This window comes from Oppia nitens, unplaced genomic scaffold (genome assembly GCF_028296485.1).
Source record: "Oppia nitens isolate AA-2021 unplaced genomic scaffold, nextdenovo-longstitch-racon4-pilon3 scaffold2_pilon_pilon_pilon, whole genome shotgun sequence".
NCBI classification, from domain to species: domain Eukaryota; kingdom Metazoa; phylum Arthropoda; class Arachnida; order Sarcoptiformes; family Oppiidae; genus Oppia; species Oppia nitens.
In genome coordinates, this window is record NW_026533210.1 from 1,120,687 (window position 1) to 1,136,063 (window position 15,377).

The 15,377-nt window shown below is 32.2% G+C and overlaps 5 protein-coding genes across 5 annotated transcripts in view; 4 read left to right on the plus strand and 1 right to left on the minus strand.

The window, feature by feature from the left end:
• The first annotated feature begins 90 nt into the window (after nt 1-90).
• Nucleotides 91-1,123, plus strand: LOC128956220 (ras-related protein Rab-14-like). Its single transcript, XM_054301910.1, has 3 exons — nt 91-314; nt 376-397; nt 446-1,123. The coding sequence occupies exons 1-3, from the start codon at nt 203-205 to the stop codon at nt 981-983; spliced, it is 672 nt and encodes a 223-aa protein (XP_054157885.1). The 5' UTR covers nt 91-202; the 3' UTR covers nt 984-1,123.
• A 158-nt stretch (nt 1,124-1,281) lies between these two features.
• Nucleotides 1,282-2,248, minus strand: LOC128956409 (ubiquitin-conjugating enzyme E2 K-like). The gene is made up of 3 exons (XM_054302144.1): nt 1,879-2,248; nt 1,647-1,817; nt 1,282-1,591 (listed from the first exon to the last, which is right to left on the minus strand). Exons 1-3 carry the CDS (start codon nt 2,060-2,062, stop codon nt 1,305-1,307), a joined length of 642 nt encoding a protein of 213 aa, XP_054158119.1. The 5' UTR covers nt 2,063-2,248; the 3' UTR covers nt 1,282-1,304.
• On the plus strand, nt 2,128-2,960 carry LOC128955198 (uncharacterized). Its single transcript, XM_054300844.1, has 2 exons — nt 2,128-2,548; nt 2,623-2,960. Exons 1-2 carry the CDS (start codon nt 2,128-2,130, stop codon nt 2,931-2,933), a joined length of 732 nt encoding a protein of 243 aa, XP_054156819.1. The 3' UTR covers nt 2,934-2,960.
• A 1,545-nt stretch (nt 2,961-4,505) lies between these two features.
• On the plus strand, nt 4,506-6,958 carry LOC128956210 (T-complex protein 1 subunit alpha-like). The gene is made up of 7 exons (XM_054301898.1): nt 4,506-4,751; nt 4,812-4,897; nt 4,962-5,090; nt 5,264-5,472; nt 5,524-5,705; nt 5,760-6,186; nt 6,248-6,958. Exons 1-7 carry the CDS (start codon nt 4,682-4,684, stop codon nt 6,798-6,800), a joined length of 1,656 nt encoding a protein of 551 aa, XP_054157873.1. The 5' UTR covers nt 4,506-4,681; the 3' UTR covers nt 6,801-6,958.
• Nucleotides 6,959-8,165: 1,207 nt separating this feature from the next.
• LOC128956183 (potassium channel subfamily T member 2-like) overlaps nt 8,166-15,377 on the plus strand; it is a 41,672-nt gene continuing 34,460 nt past the window's right edge. Inside the window, exon 1 of the mRNA XM_054301868.1 lies at nt 8,166-8,619. Within this exon, the coding sequence (XP_054157843.1) occupies nt 8,309-8,619 (311 nt within the window). The 5' untranslated portion in view covers nt 8,166-8,308. The remainder of the gene's footprint in view (nt 8,620-15,377) is intronic.

Sequence of the window (15,377 nt, forward strand, 5' to 3'; positions counted from 1 at the left end):
CCATTCTAGACAATGTATAATACGATGAAACTATAGACACTAATAGTACTAAAAAGCATCAAAACCACACACACAGTGACTGTCAAACAAACACTTGAATGCATCGAAACGTCATTTCTTTTTTGGTTTGTTTGTTGTGAGCGACGACTCCTCTCTCTCTCTGTGCGACTCATCATCTGATCCAAAGACAACACCAATAGTGATGGCGTCTGCTTCTGGACCGTACAACTACTCGTATATTTTCAAATACATAATAATAGGTGATATGGGAGTCGGAAAGTCATGTCTTTTACATCAATTCACGGAAAAAAAATGTAAATCTTTTCCCGAATTTCAATCAAATTGTCTTTTAATGTCTTTTTCTTTTCATTTCAGTTATGGCCGACTGTCCGCACACGTGAGTCCTCTCTCTCTCGAGACAATAGTTTTACTGTTTATTCCGTAGAATTGGTGTCGAATTCGGGACAAGAATTATCGAAGTTTGCGGTCAAAAGATAAAACTGCAGATTTGGGACACCGCTGGTCAGGAACGCTTCCGAGCCGTCACTCGCAGTTACTATAGGGGAGCGGCCGGCGCTCTGATGGTCTACGATATGACCCGTCGGTCGACTTATAACCATTTGTCGTCGTGGTTGACGGACGCCCGCAATCTGACCAATCCGAATACAGTTATCTTTTTGATTGGCAACAAATCCGATTTAGACGACCAACGCGACGTCACCTACGACGAGGCCAAACAGTTTGCCGACGAAAACGGTCTGACGTTTGTCGAGACGTCGGCCAAAACGGGTGACGGCGTCGAAGAGGCGTTTCTCGAAACAGCCAAACGAATATTCCAGAACATTCAGGACGGTTCGCTCGATCTGAATGCCGCCGAATCGGGAGTTCAACACAAACCGAGTCCCGTTTCAGTTGGCGGTCAGGGATCGGGTGGACGGGATGGCGGCGGCGGAGGCGGCGGTCGACCGGAGTGTCAGTGTTGAAGATGAAGAGTCTGAGGAATGAATGGATTGTGGATTGGATTCGGAATCGAATGAATGAACCGAAAGTCGAAACAGATTTTCGACGATTTTATTATCAAAAAAAATATTATTAAAAAATATTTGTTTTATTTGTCTTTAAATTCACGTGAAATTGATTTCAAAGACATTTTTCGGACGAAACTTGGGATCAATTGATTCATTGATTCATTGATTCATTGATTCATTGATTCATTGATTCATTGATTCATTGATTCATTGATTACAAGAAGAAAAAACTCTTTTAATAGAAAACTTTGTTTTAATGAATAAATTGAATGAATATTAGGGAAGAAGCGCTTGTGTAGCCCTTTCGAGATCCCAGTTGTTGGAGGAAAGGGCTACCAGTGCTTTGTGTTCGTCTATTCGCATGACGTCTTGTAATCGACGTATTTTTGCGTCCAATTCCAGGGTTTGTTGTTTCAGCGGATCTTCGATTGAATCCATGGATAAATCCCTTCTTCCCGAAGCGTAAATGAATGTCCAATGTCTGGCCGTTTGTCTGAAGAGTTCGGGATTTTCTTTGTATTGTTTGGCCACAACTGCGTCTTGAGGATCGTCCGCTTCGGCGGCTATTAATTAATTGGATTATTAATTGGAATTAAATATTAATGAATCGGTAAATACCGGCCAAAAGCGCCTGAAGCGACAGCAAGACGGTTCTGATGGTCATCGCTGCCGCCCATTGGTCCTTCAAAATGTCCAAACAAATGGCTCCCGTCACCGAAGATATGTTGGGATGCCAAATACGGGTCACGAATCGGACTTTCGGCGGATTAAACGGATACGTCTCGGGAACTGTTGGATTGAGAAGAAGACATCTTCAGACAATTGAATCAATCGATTGATTGAAGAATACCTTTGATCTCGAGATGAAAGACTCCTCCCGCGTATGGAGTGTCCGGCGGACCAGCGATTCGTCCTCTGAGGTCGAGAAGAGATCCGTCGACTAATTCGACGGCAATGAGTGACCGCTGGACTTCATCGGAACGCTGGACTTCGGCGAACTCGCGTTGAATGCGTTGCGAAGCGATGTTCGCCATTAAAACAGTGACTAATAAATGACGTCTTTGTTATTGAAGACGTCATTCATTTAGTAAACAAACAGATGATTGTCTTAAGAGTGCTTTTGTGGACACAATTGTCGGCTCTTATTGTCCGCCAAAGTCTCGACTTTTGCGGCGTTCAATGGCTTTCGGTTTTTGTCAATTTCGTCGCCATTTTGGTCACAATCGCCGCCCTTTTCGGTCATTTGGTTCTTCACGCGCTTTTCCAACTGCCGCTCATTGTTTACAATTGTTTCGTTTGTCTTCTTTACTCCCGATTTCCCGAAGCACTTCCCGTCCTCGCTCTGGCCGACCCACAATCCCAGTCGGCTCTGCACTCGCTTCTGGCCGGTCAGACGGCCGTCCGAGTGGCCGAATCGGTTCAAGCCGTCTCACATTTGGCCATTTCTGCGGCACTAATGGCCGCTCTTTTCCATCGCTTTCGTCGACACAGAAGTCGTCGAAAACATCGAAATTCAAAAAGTATTTCAATTGTTTAATCCGTTTAATCCTTCCTAATCCTAATCCCGATTAATCCCTTCCTCCCCCGCCAATAGCCACACCCCCTTTGCCGCCGTACACCATCAGTCCGTTGGCCCCCTCTCTGCTGCCGCCGCCTCCCTCTTCACTGTCGCGTTCATCACAACGATCGCGTCGTTCTTCAGCCACAACTCGTTCATCGAAGAGAAGATCTCAACGAAGAAAACAAAGACTTCTAACGACTTCTGCTTTTTATTCCGATTCCGAAACCGATTTCTATGGCGTCACTAACGCCTCCTTCACCCCCTCCGCCGCCTCTTCTAATCCATTATACGACACCAGAAATCGATGGAACGGAAGACAATCGACGGCAGAAACAAGAATCTGATCTCAAAATACTTTACAATAAATAGATTTTTATATTTTTTTTAATTAAAAGTTGTTTTTATTTTTTTATTTTTAGACAGAAATCCATTGATTGTTAGAAAACATGAATTTTTTATAAAACAAAATAAAGTTTTTTGATTTCAAATGTTTGGTATTTGGAAGAGGAATGGGATGTAAGTAAAGGTCGGTTAGAGTTCGGATTAGAGTAGGTTTCGGATCAAAGAGTTTAATATAATTTTTTAATGAATAGTCAATTGATTCCAAAGGAAATGGATTTCAAATTCGGTTTTTATTTTTCGGTTCAAAAGTTTAATTCATTTTTCGGTTTTTTTTGCAATTTTTTCAATAAAACAATCGGTTGTTGTCCTTCTTGTCCTCCAATCAGTTGATCTGTTTTGCGGCCACTTCTTTGTCCTGCAATACGGCGTCAGATTCATTCAAATCTTCGGCACTTTTTTCAATTTCCAAAACAATGGAATCGCTTTCAGTTTCGGTCGGAATAAAAGAGTTTTTGTTAGATTGGAATCAATTGAAGTGAATTCGGATCCGAATCCACTTCAGTAACTCTTCCGTGAAGTTCTTGTTGTCCGGGAATCACTGCAGAAGATTCAGCCTCTTTGTCGTCCACCTGTTTTGCCTGCAATACGGCTACGGCTTCGTCGACTTTGGCCTTCAAACGTCGAGTCAGTGGAGCCGAAGGTCTTTGTCCACCGGTTTGTCCGCCGGTTGTCTGTCCCAACTCAAGATACGCCACTCTTTCTCTAAGTTGAGCAATAGTTCGGTTCTTTATCTTCACCCGAACCGCTCGAACTAACACTGTTCACACTTTGGGCGGAATCGGGCGAAGACACCTCAATAGGTAATCCAAATGTCGCTGACGTTGATATATACTCGATGCCGTTGAAGTCCCTAACGATCGGCTGCGACCGCTTCGATTCATATATGAATCACTAGTCGAAGCGGGCGTCTTCGGCGCCGATGCCGATCTCGATGTTGATTCTCATTGGTGGCCAACAATTCGATAGCCTTTAAGACATTTTTGATCGGATGCTGCGGTCGAAGCCGCCAACACTTGCAATCTGTTCATTAATTTCACACGACTTTTAAACGACATTGTATTTAGAAAAAGTCTGAAAACAGATTCAGAAACAATGAGAGGACTGTCAGTGATAGTACTGACTGACTGTCTGTCTGTAAGTTAAACTCAAGTGCGGTTGTGTTGGCGCTGAGCGCTGTTTTAAAACACTGACCAATAGATCCGCGTGTTTTTCCGCGTCTTGTGTCGCCTTTCGGTCGCCATTTCTGTTATTGTTTATCACAAATATCTATAATTTAAAAAAAATTTTGAAAAAAATAAATCAATTTTTTTTTAAATTAATTATTAATAAGTTATACAATTAATTAATTACTAAACAAAAAACAAACACAAAAAAAACTTTATTTTTCTCAATCAGAAACTGCCGTCAGATGTCGACACCATTACTATAACATTCAACACATTTATTATTACAAACACAATAAAACTCCTAAACTGTAGCATTGAAAGGCATGGCAGTAGGAGTTGTTCGCAAATTCAGTGATACTTAGCTGTCCCCCATTGATAGGCAATACCTGGTAAAGACTGTTTGCCCCCGAGTACTGTAATTCGTGACTTGATATTGACTGTCAATACATACAATCAGACAGACATTGATATATCAATTGCTTTGCAAAAGAAAGTCTTTGAAAACAATCAAAAAATCTGTTGAAATGTCTGTTCAATCGCTTCTTTCGGTGTCCGGCAGTCGTGTTTCTGGCCAATCGGTTCGCACACAAAACGGTGAGTCCTGTTGTCCCTGTTCTGACCACTCACTCCTGACTAACAAACTCCCTCTTAAAGTGATGGCCGCGTCGGCGATCGCCAACGTTGTCAAGTCATCCCTCGGACCGGTCGGTTTGGACAAAATGCTTGTCGACGACATCGGCGTAAGTCTTATTGAATACCAATTGAATTGAATACCGACTGATTGTCTGTTCTCTTCCTCCTCAGGACGTGACCATTACTAACGACGGCGCAACCATTCTGTCTCTTCTCGAAGTCGAACATCCGGCCGCCAAAGTTCTCGTCGATTTGGCGCAACTTCAAGACCAAGAAGTCGGCGACGGAACCACTTCTGTCGTCAGTATTCCCTCTAATAATCAGTAGTTCTTTGGCCCGAACTTTAGCGTCTTTCGTCTATTCATTGCATTGACGTCTATACGACGGGCCAAAAGAAAAACCGATAAAAAAGACAAAAAAAAGTCTTTGAATTCAATGATTGATTAATTGACGTCTTTTTCGCCGAACATTAGGTCTTAATCGCCGCCGAATTGCTTCGTTTGGCCGACGAATTGGTCCAGAACCGCATTCACCCGACTTCGGTGATTGCCGGCTATCGTTTGGCCGTAAAAGAGGCGGTGAAGTACATCCAAGACAATCTGGTAGTTTCGGTGGACTCTTTGGGCGTCGAATCGGTTCTAAACTCCGCCAAAACTGCTTTGGCCTCAAAACTTATCGGAGCGTAAGTCCATTACTATTAGTTAATTAATTAGTATTAATCCGATATGAATAGAGACGCGGACTTTTTCGCCGAAATGGTGGTCTCGGCCGCGAACGCCGTGAAAACATCGGACGGAAAGGGCGGCCATTCGTATCCCGTGAAAGCGATTCGCGTTTTGAAAGCAAGCGGTCGTTCGTCTCGAGAATCGATTTTAGTCAACGGATTCGCTCTCAACTGCGTTCTCGCGACTCAAGGTTTGCAACTAATCCTTGTCTTCTAATCCAATCGTTAATCCGATCCGTTTGTAGGAATGCCGCGAACCGTGAAGAACGCGAAGATCGCTCTTTTGGATTTTCCTCTTCAGAAAACCAAACTAAAAATGGGAGTTCAGATCCTCGTCTCTGATCCGGAACAACTCGAAGCTATTCGTCAACGCGAATCCGATCTTCTCAAAGAACGACTGCAGAAGCTGTTGACGGCCGGTGCGAATGTGATTCTGACGACGGGAGCCGTCGATGAATTGGCGCAAAAATATTGCGTCGAATCGGGAGTAATGGCAGTCAGAAGATGTCGCAAAATCGACTTAAAACGCATCGCAAAGGCCACCGGTGGACAACTCCTCCTCTCTCTGGCCAACATGGAAGGCGACGAATCAGTGGAAGCGTCCGCTTTGGGAGAAGCCGAAGAAGTGGCGCAAGAGTGGGTTGGAGACAACGAACTCGTTCTCGTCAAACGGTATTTAAGACTTTAATCCGTAATCCATAATAACTAATCCGTTAATCCATCTAATAATTAGTCCGAAGCTGGGATCCGTTGCGTCGATTCTTCTGCGCGGTCCAAACGACTTTTTTCTGGACGAAATGGAGAGATCCCTTCACGACGCTCTTTGCGCTGTAAAACGGGTTTTGGAGTCGAAACGTGTTGTTCCGGGCGGTGGAGCCGTTGAAGCTGCTCTTTCTGTATATTTGGAAACTTTCGCCACAACTATCGCTTCGAGAGAACAGTTGGCAATCGCGGCCTTCGCTCAAGCATTACTCGTTGTTCCGAAAACTTTGGCCGTAAACGCGGCAAAAGACGCCACCGAATTGACGGCCAAATTGCGCGCTTATCATAACGCGGCTCAACAAAAACCCGATCAAAAACACTTGCGTTTCGTTGGACTCGATCTATACGAAGGTCAGGTTCGGGACAATGTCGCCGCCGGTGTTTTAGAACCTCTCGTCTCGAAAGTCAAAGCCTTGAGATTCGCGTGCGAAGCGGCCATTACTATCTTACGGATCGACGATTTGATTAAATTGGATAAACAACGCGACGATCACCGATACGGCGACCAATGCGGAGACGAATGAATCCAACGAACGAACGAATCGGCCGAAGATTGGAATCAATTGATTGATTGATTGATTCAAAGAATTTCCGAAACAATTATCGATTTTTTTTCTTTCTATTCATTAATTGTTTTTCTTTTGCAATCATTTATTTAATAATAAAATAAACGCTTTTTAACACTGAATTCCCTTATTTCCGGTCTGTCCTCGAGTTTCGGCCGATTTTGCTGCCGATAGGTCGCACCAATCGTTCCATTTGGAAATCCATGGAACGGACGGTCCTTTTCTCATGACATTTCAATCGACTTTAAAGCGCCGACTCTTCAAAATAGTAAGGCATTGTCGGCCACCACCAAAACATACCGTTCCTCTAAAACCCACACTCCCCCACACACACTAATACATGAACAATGGCGCCATCGAGACAATCGTTGATTGCAGTGACCAATTATGCCGATAATCGGGCGGACAGTACAGACAACGTTCAAAGGTATGACATATTTATGATTAGAATTAGAAAATTAGTTGAATTTATTGCAAAATCTATGCCATCCCTGAGCTCTCTATTGGTTTCGATTGAAAACCGCAAAACACAACAACACTCTCTCCTACTGTTCCCCAGTTTTACTAGTTTTTCAAAGACTGCAATCGATATCTCACTCTATGTTTGCTTTTTTAACGACTATTTGTTTGACTTTTTCTTCAAACAAAAGAAAAACATTTCCTTTGAATTCATTTTTTTCAACTCTTTTTCAACTTTTGGTTAAAAAAAACTTTTTGTAATTTTTTTCTCATATTTTTCTTCAACAAAAATATTTAATACTTTTTGCGTCACTTTTGTTGACATTTATGACGAAAGAGAGAGAAAAGTTGTCTCAAAAGCTACCGTTTCTCACGATTTTTGCATTCATTGACAGAGAGTTTGTTGTTTGGATTGAAAGTCCATTAAACTAATGAAAACTGAAAGACATTTCAGTCTTAAGTCTGAAATGAAATCCAATTTCAATGACTTTTTTGTCGAACCTTTTCGTCGACGACTACCGGAGCGCATGAGTCAAACCAGACAACAGACATACCTTTCCCTTATTGAAAGCACTGACACGTCTTATATATAATCGCTTCTGTCGTTGGCTTTGAACGGCATTTGTATTCAGAGTCTGTGTTTTGACGGCTTTTCCGGCGCTTAAAGAGAAAAAAGTCTTTGAAATCAAAGGATAATTAAAACCCAACTTTCGATCAGTTTTTTCATCAAAAAAATCAATTCATTTCAAAGTTTTTCCTTTAAATTGTGTTTTTTCTTAAAAAACTAATTTATATTTCTGTGAAAAAAACTTTTCGCCGATTTTTTTGTGACCAAAAAAAATGTGATCCAAAAAAAACGGCCGAAAACTCTTGGAAAAAACTCTCTGAAAAAAGTGTCAGTTTTGCCGAACTTTTCTTGTTTTCACCCGTTTTTGTCCGCTTTTGTTGTGCCGATTGTTGCCGATGCGATTGTCGGCCATAAAAGCCGTACTCGAATGCCGCCATAGATGTCCAACCTGTGGTTTTTCCGATTACGCGGCGGTCAGGCCAACTCGCTGAACGAGCGCCGTCGGTCCAGTTCGGAACGTGTCCAAATGGACGGCTGTCAAACGGTTCCGCAGTTTCAGTTTCATCCGGCTTCGGTATCCGGTTCCACCAGTCGACTGCACAGTACTCGGGGGTCGACCGCCTCCTATTGTGCAGCAATGGGCGCTTTAGGAGCCAATGATGTTCCGCCATTGCATCGAACCTCTCTATTGCCCGGACAGTCCATCAATCCGGCCGACAGTCTCGACAACGTCGCACAACTCATACCCAGGTAGGCCAGGGGGTAGAGACTGGGGGTCTGAAAACAGTCTTTCAAAACAAAACTCATTTTATTTGAATTCAATTTTGTTTTTTTGAATCAAAAGTAAAAGTCTTTTTTAAATTTTTTGTTAAAATTATATTCAAATTGTATTCAAATTTGTGACAAATTTTTTTTGTCTGACTTTTGATTTATAAATACTTTTTTGACTTCAAATAAGGGATCAAATGAATGCCAGTTATCCCGCAGAGTCTAAACAGTAAAAGACATTCAATTTATTTTTTATCAAAAAAAGTCAACAAAACATTAGCCAAAAAAGCCGACTAAAAACGCCTCACTTTTAAGCACTTGTAGTTGTATTTGAAATCATCACTTAATTATGTCATTTAGTTAACGATGTTTGCCTTTTAAGCGCTTATAAAAACCTATTCATCAATAATTCAATGACTATTTCTATGACTCTTAAAAAAACACCGTTTTTTTCTCTGATATCATAACTACCGTTACATTTGTGTTGTCATCGATGAAGCAATTGATGGATCAGTTGTTTCTGTGTTGTTGTTGTCCACAAATTGTCGTTAAAAATAACTACTAAATGATGACAAATACTAAAACCATTAAAAGTGTTTTTAATTGAACTCAATGTATACTTTGAGAGCTACTGTTCCTCTTTTTTTTCCGAAAATATAGTTAAGACTACTGTTTCCCAGAAATGTTGTCTTTAAATACCATTTTTCTATACAATTGTATGGAAATTACAGACTATTTATATATAAAAAAAAAACCTTTACTGACATAATGTCATCAATTATTTGTTAGTTTGTTTGATTGGACAGTCGTTTTATTATTTGGGGAAAGTTGTGTTATTTTTTTATTATTATTCAAATTGTAATCATTTTTATTGAAAGACATAAAAATTAATAATCATTTTTCGTGTGTTTCTAATCATTGCTTAACAAAAGTGTTTAACAATAATAATAATAAATATTTATTTATTTTCATATCTTTTATCGCTATTAATATCGCAAAGAGTTTTGCAAATAATATGAAAGAAAACAAAAACAAATTATAATTAAATATATATTTATATATCAATAGAGATATCGTTGTATTGAATGATAAGATAAAAGTTGGGAATCAATGGATCTTTTATTGAGAAAAAAATAGATAATATTCATTACATTCATAGAAATACATAGAAATACATATCCATTAGTTTTTTTAGCGACAATTTATTATCTGAACTCTAATTAAATAATTTGAAACAAATAACAAAAAGTCCAATAATTGGTTAACTATTTGTTTCATTCAAATAATAAACTATTGAATATATATTATATAATTATTATTATATATATATTGTGTATTGAAAATTGTTATTTGGATACTAACAGTGCTTATAGTATATTACAATTTATACTGTATTTATAGCCATAATATATATACAAATATATTGAATGTTGTTTGACTTGAAAGGCTATCTAAAAGACTATTTATTTAACATTTCAAACACATTATTATTACTATTAAAATATACGAAATATTTATTGTGTTATACAATATATATATAAATATATAACTGTTTATTCAATTGAAATGTGTTTTATTTTTAATAATCATTTTTAAAAATAAATATTCTGTAAATAATTTTCAATAAATGAATTAATCTTTTTTTCTAAAAATGAAATCAATTATTAAATCAATTTTATTGAACGCAAAAACATTTTATGTTATTTAACAGTTAATTAGATTAGACTTTTAGCTGTAATTAGTTTTTATTGTTAATCAATAATAATATTAATAATAATATTGAATGAATAGTAGTTTTCTTATCACAAAATTTTTTTTGTTGCATAAAATTATTATTAATACACAAAAAGCCATTTATTTAATCCATTTAATCGTTTATTATATTTTGTTGTTGTTGTTGTCATAAAATACAGTATATATATATATATATTATAATATCTATAGATTTATTAACATTTTTTTGTGTCACTTTTTGTTGTATTTATTGGACACACAATGAATTTGTTTGACACAAAATGTCAAAAATGATTGAGTTATTTGTGTGTATGTCTTAAACACTGTCTATAAATGTGTGAATACAATACACGACAGTATATATTAAAAAAATCAATGAATTATTTTGTAATAACATATGATTGTATGTATAGATTGTAATAACTATTTATTTATTTATTTTTGTCATTAAATTTCCTGTTTTTTTTGTGATTAATTTAAATATATTTTCAGACGATTTTCAATTATTAGTTTGTTTTTTAAATAAAACTATAAAATCAGTTATAATTGAATTTAACTGTAAAATAATAATTTATTTATTTCAATTAATATTTAGTAAAAGCATTAAAAATCTATTGATTTTTATTAAACAACAATCAGAAAACAGTTTGAGATAAATGTATATAATTTATGCATTTTTTATATTGAATTTAATATAAATAATAAATATTTTATTTTTATACACAATAACTACCAATAAAATGCTATAATAAAAAAACAGTTTATTATTTATAAATTGTGTTAAAATTCTGATAAAAATTTCAGATAAAAAAGTTTTTTATATATATTTTTTTAGTTTTAACTAAAATATTGCATAATTTTATTGAATAAATATTTATTTATTGAATTTTAATAAACTGTTTAAATACAATATATATAGAAATAGAAATAAAATTTATATATTTATTACAGAAATTTACATAAATTTCTATTTATTTTTCTATTAAATTGTTTGTCTATTTATTGTTTATGTCTTTGAATTAAATAAAAACTTTATAATAATTAGACAATAATATAGAGAAGTATTAGGTTTAATGATATTAAACACTTACAACCAATTAAAGTGATAAACATTTATTTATTAGTTTTTTTGTCATTATTTTCATAATATTCAAAGTGTTTTGTGTTTAATATAAAAAGATATTTAACTTTTAATGCAAAACGATTTACTTATTTATAATCAACAAAAAAATAAACTTTAATAACAATAATAAACATTATATACATAAGTATTGTATAAGTATTTAACTTTTTTTTTATTTAACTCAAAAAATATTTTATTTATATTTTGTTGTTTAAAATGAAATGTCAGTCCATTTAGTGAAACATAATGTTAATACTGAAACATATTAAATATATATATTTTATATTATAGAAATCATTTGGTTTTATTGAATATTTTTTAGTGTTTTTTTTTGTTGTTGTTTTGCTTAAAAAAGCATATTTTATTATTTACACACAAAAAATGGTTTTAAAATTTATATTAAAAACATTTATAAATAAATATTTTTAGGTATATTTGAATATCTTTTTTATATTAAAATTATTTACACTAAAAATCATAATAAATGTATACAAAAAATAAATATAAATATTTTTAGATAAATATTTAGTTTTTCGACAATTTTTTTTGTATTTTTCTTTAACAAACAAAACAAAAATGTTTTTTTAAATTAAAACAACTAATTAGTGGTCTCTAAATAAATAATAATAATAATATATAAAACACACAAAAAATAATGTCATATATAATACTCAAAAACACATTAAACTAAATAAAATAAAAATAATAATAAAAAATACTTTTTATTTCTACACAGCCTTTGGGTATTAAAAAAAATTTTTTGTTAACAAAAAGTTTAAGTCAATTATCTCTTATCTTAGCGACAAATAACTGTATTTTTGGTGACAATTCAACACATTATCAAAAAATATTATATATTTTACAATATATTGCATTAAATATTGTGTCAAATTTAATATTTTTTTGCACACTATATATAGTTTTTTTTATAATACAATTTTGCTATTATTATAAAATCTTGTATTAAATATTTTGCAAATTACCGATGATTTAATAAAGTAATACTTTAGTAATCAAAAAATGATATTTTTTTTTGTTTTTAAAAAAAATCAAGTTTTTAGGCAAAATAAAAAGTATTTTTTATTTCATTTAATATATGATTCAAATTGACTATAAATGACACCAAAAAACTATAATTTTTGTGTCAAAACAAATTTAATATATTTATTATTATTATTATTATTTATAATAATAATCATTATTTAAGACATTTTTTGAATGCATTTTTATAATGGTATAAAATTTTCTTATCTATAGATATATTATATATATAAATAAATATATATATAATGTATATTCAGTACAATTGGGAGTCGACATCATTATCAGCATTATTATCGACTTATTGCATGAAATTTATGATTTTTATCATTGATTATAAAAAATAAAACATGTTTTTATTATTTATTATTATTATTATTATTAAAGTATCATCATTATAATAATAATTATTATTTTTTGATTTATATCTTGATATAAATCATATAATTAAACTATAGTTTATCAAAATATAATAATTATTCTGTATTTTAAGTGCACTTTTAGTTATTTTAATTGAAAATTGTCTAAAAATAAACTAAAATAAGTTAAACTATAATTATATAAAAATAAAATAACAAAAATGTCAACTAATTATAAATGAATGACTACTTTATACACTATTTTATTATTAGTAAAAATTATTTTAATTAAAATACTTAATTAACATATAATAAGTTATTTTATTTAATTTCAAACATTTAATAACATAAAAAAAAATAAAATTTTTTTGAACGCCTCCTATAATAATGTTAGGCAATAATATTGATTAGTATTTTATTTTTTATTTGATTTGATTAATCAGTAGTTATTTTTTTTTTGGTTGCAAAACAAGTATTTTGTTTCAACAAAGAGTTTGTTTTAGTGTTAGTTTTGGTGTTAATTATTAAATAACTTATAAATTATTATTACTTTATTTATAACAGTATTGAATGTGAATGAGTGGGTGAGTGGGTACACAATAAATGATATACATTACTAATGATTTTATGAATATACATTACATTAAGTGTTTAACTTATAATTTATATATAAAGTATACCATTAGCTGAAATCAAATTTAATTATAACTTAATTTTGAAATGTGTTTCGAAAAATTCGCAATTTTTCAAAAAATACAGTAAAAATTGTTTTATAAATTGGGTTTTCAAAAAACATTATACAAAACGTGTCTACAATTTATATATATATTTATATAATATTTAAACTAAACATATGTTTTGAAACATTTCTACAGAAAAATTAGATTTTTATTATTATTTTCATTATTTGTTTTGTTATTGTATTTATTAGTAGCAAAAAAACGATTATTTTTTACTTAACAAAATTGATTTATTTATTTATTTTCATTTACTGAACATTTGCTGAACATGTGATACAAATAAATACTATAATAATTATACAATAAATTTAAATTATTCAAGTGTTGAATGTATTTTACACCAAAAAAATACTATTAAATAGTTTTCTATTATTATTATTATTATTAGTTATACTTATAAATAGATATTTTCGTTATCTATAAGAAAAAAATTTCTAGTAATTCACGGATAAATAGTTAATCTCTTTATTATATTCAATAACGACTCAATTATTGTATAGTTATATCAAAAATACTTAAATATATATCATCTCTAAAGTTAGGAACAGACAGACAGACAGATGGATAGACTTATACTATAATCACAATACCATCACATCATAGGTAATACCAACAACAAAATCAGGCGATAAAAACCATTGTATGGATTGAAGTGATATCAAAAAAAAAAATTGTTACACAAAACTATGTGTGCATTCAGTTGTTCAGCGGATTCAAGAAGAATAATAAGAGTTAGAAGAAGAAGTAGTTGAAGAAGAAGTGGTGGGGAAAAAACTAACAGAAAATAATAGAAGAATCAGTTCTTTATTTAACTAAAGAATAAATAATTTTTTATTTTATTTTTTTAAGGAATCGTTTCCATCGATTCAAAGAATATATTCTTATATTTCTTCTGTTATTCTGTTATTACTTAACTATTATTAAACCAAATGATTGAATGAATGAATGAATGAATGAATGAATGAATGACTAAATTTGAAATTTATTTTATATTAAAGTCCAAAAAACACAAACAAAATATATTTAATAATTATCATAATTTTTATTGAATTTTAAATAATAGATAATAATATACGAAATTATAATAAAATAAATTAATATATCAATTGTTATTAATATTTAAAAAAAAATTCTATTATAATGTATTTTAATATGTGTTTTAAATTATTATAATTTTAAGTTAATATCAAATAATCAAACAGCTGTTGTCTATTATTTATTTATTCAATTAATTATCATATTTATTATCAATTGTTTATTATTATTATTATTATTAATTAAATTTAGTTTTATTTAAATATTTAGTAATAAAATAACACAAAATGAAATATTACTTAAGACAACCTTTTTATTAACCTTTAAAAACACAAATAATATTTATAAATATTAAGATAAATAAAATATAATACAATATCTAATGTCTTATACAGAGTCTCATAGTATTAGACATAATGTCAATATATATTTATATTGGTATTGTGCAATGAAAGTGACCCTTGATATAAAATTTTTTTTAACTAATTTTATAAAAAAGTTAATTAAGTTAGATTAATTTTATTTTCACTCTATAATACTATAACATCTCCTCATTTGTCATGAAAATTTTTAATACATTTGATAAACAACTTCCTGTGGTTTTTAATCAAAAAGCACATCGACTACCATTTAGACATCATCTGGAATTTTGATTTTTTCGATGTTAAAGGAGTGTTGTATTTATCGAAACAAATAACATTTTGACAA

Bases quoted from the DNA above. Each gene is read 5' to 3' on its own strand.
- LOC128956220 (XM_054301910.1), top strand. From the start codon at position 203: ATGGCGTCTGCTTCTGGACCGTACAACTACTCGTATATTTTCAAATAC. The intron at 315-375 runs GTAAATCTTTTC...TTTTCATTTCAG, and splicing joins TCAATTCACGGAAAAAAAAT to TTATGGCCGACTGTCCGCAC. The intron at 398-445 runs GTGAGTCCTCTC...TTTATTCCGTAG, and splicing joins ATGGCCGACTGTCCGCACAC to AATTGGTGTCGAATTCGGGA.
- LOC128956409 (XM_054302144.1), bottom strand. From the start codon at position 2,062: ATGGCGAACATCGCTTCGCAACGCATTCAACGCGAGTTCGCCGAAGTC. The intron at 1,818-1,878 runs GTATTCTTCAAT...TCAATCCAACAG, and splicing joins CTTTCATCTCGAGATCAAAG to TTCCCGAGACGTATCCGTTT. The intron at 1,592-1,646 runs GTATTTACCGAT...ATTAATTAATAG, and splicing joins GCTTCAGGCGCTTTTGGCCG to CCGCCGAAGCGGACGATCCT.
- LOC128955198 (XM_054300844.1), top strand. From the start codon at position 2,128: ATGATTGTCTTAAGAGTGCTTTTGTGGACACAATTGTCGGCTCTTATT. The intron at 2,549-2,622 runs GTATTTCAATTG...CCCCGCCAATAG, and splicing joins AAAACATCGAAATTCAAAAA to CCACACCCCCTTTGCCGCCG.
- LOC128956210 (XM_054301898.1), top strand. From the start codon at position 4,682: ATGTCTGTTCAATCGCTTCTTTCGGTGTCCGGCAGTCGTGTTTCTGGC. The intron at 4,752-4,811 runs GTGAGTCCTGTT...TCCCTCTTAAAG, and splicing joins ATCGGTTCGCACACAAAACG to TGATGGCCGCGTCGGCGATC. The intron at 6,187-6,247 runs GTATTTAAGACT...TCTAATAATTAG, and splicing joins GAACTCGTTCTCGTCAAACG to TCCGAAGCTGGGATCCGTTG.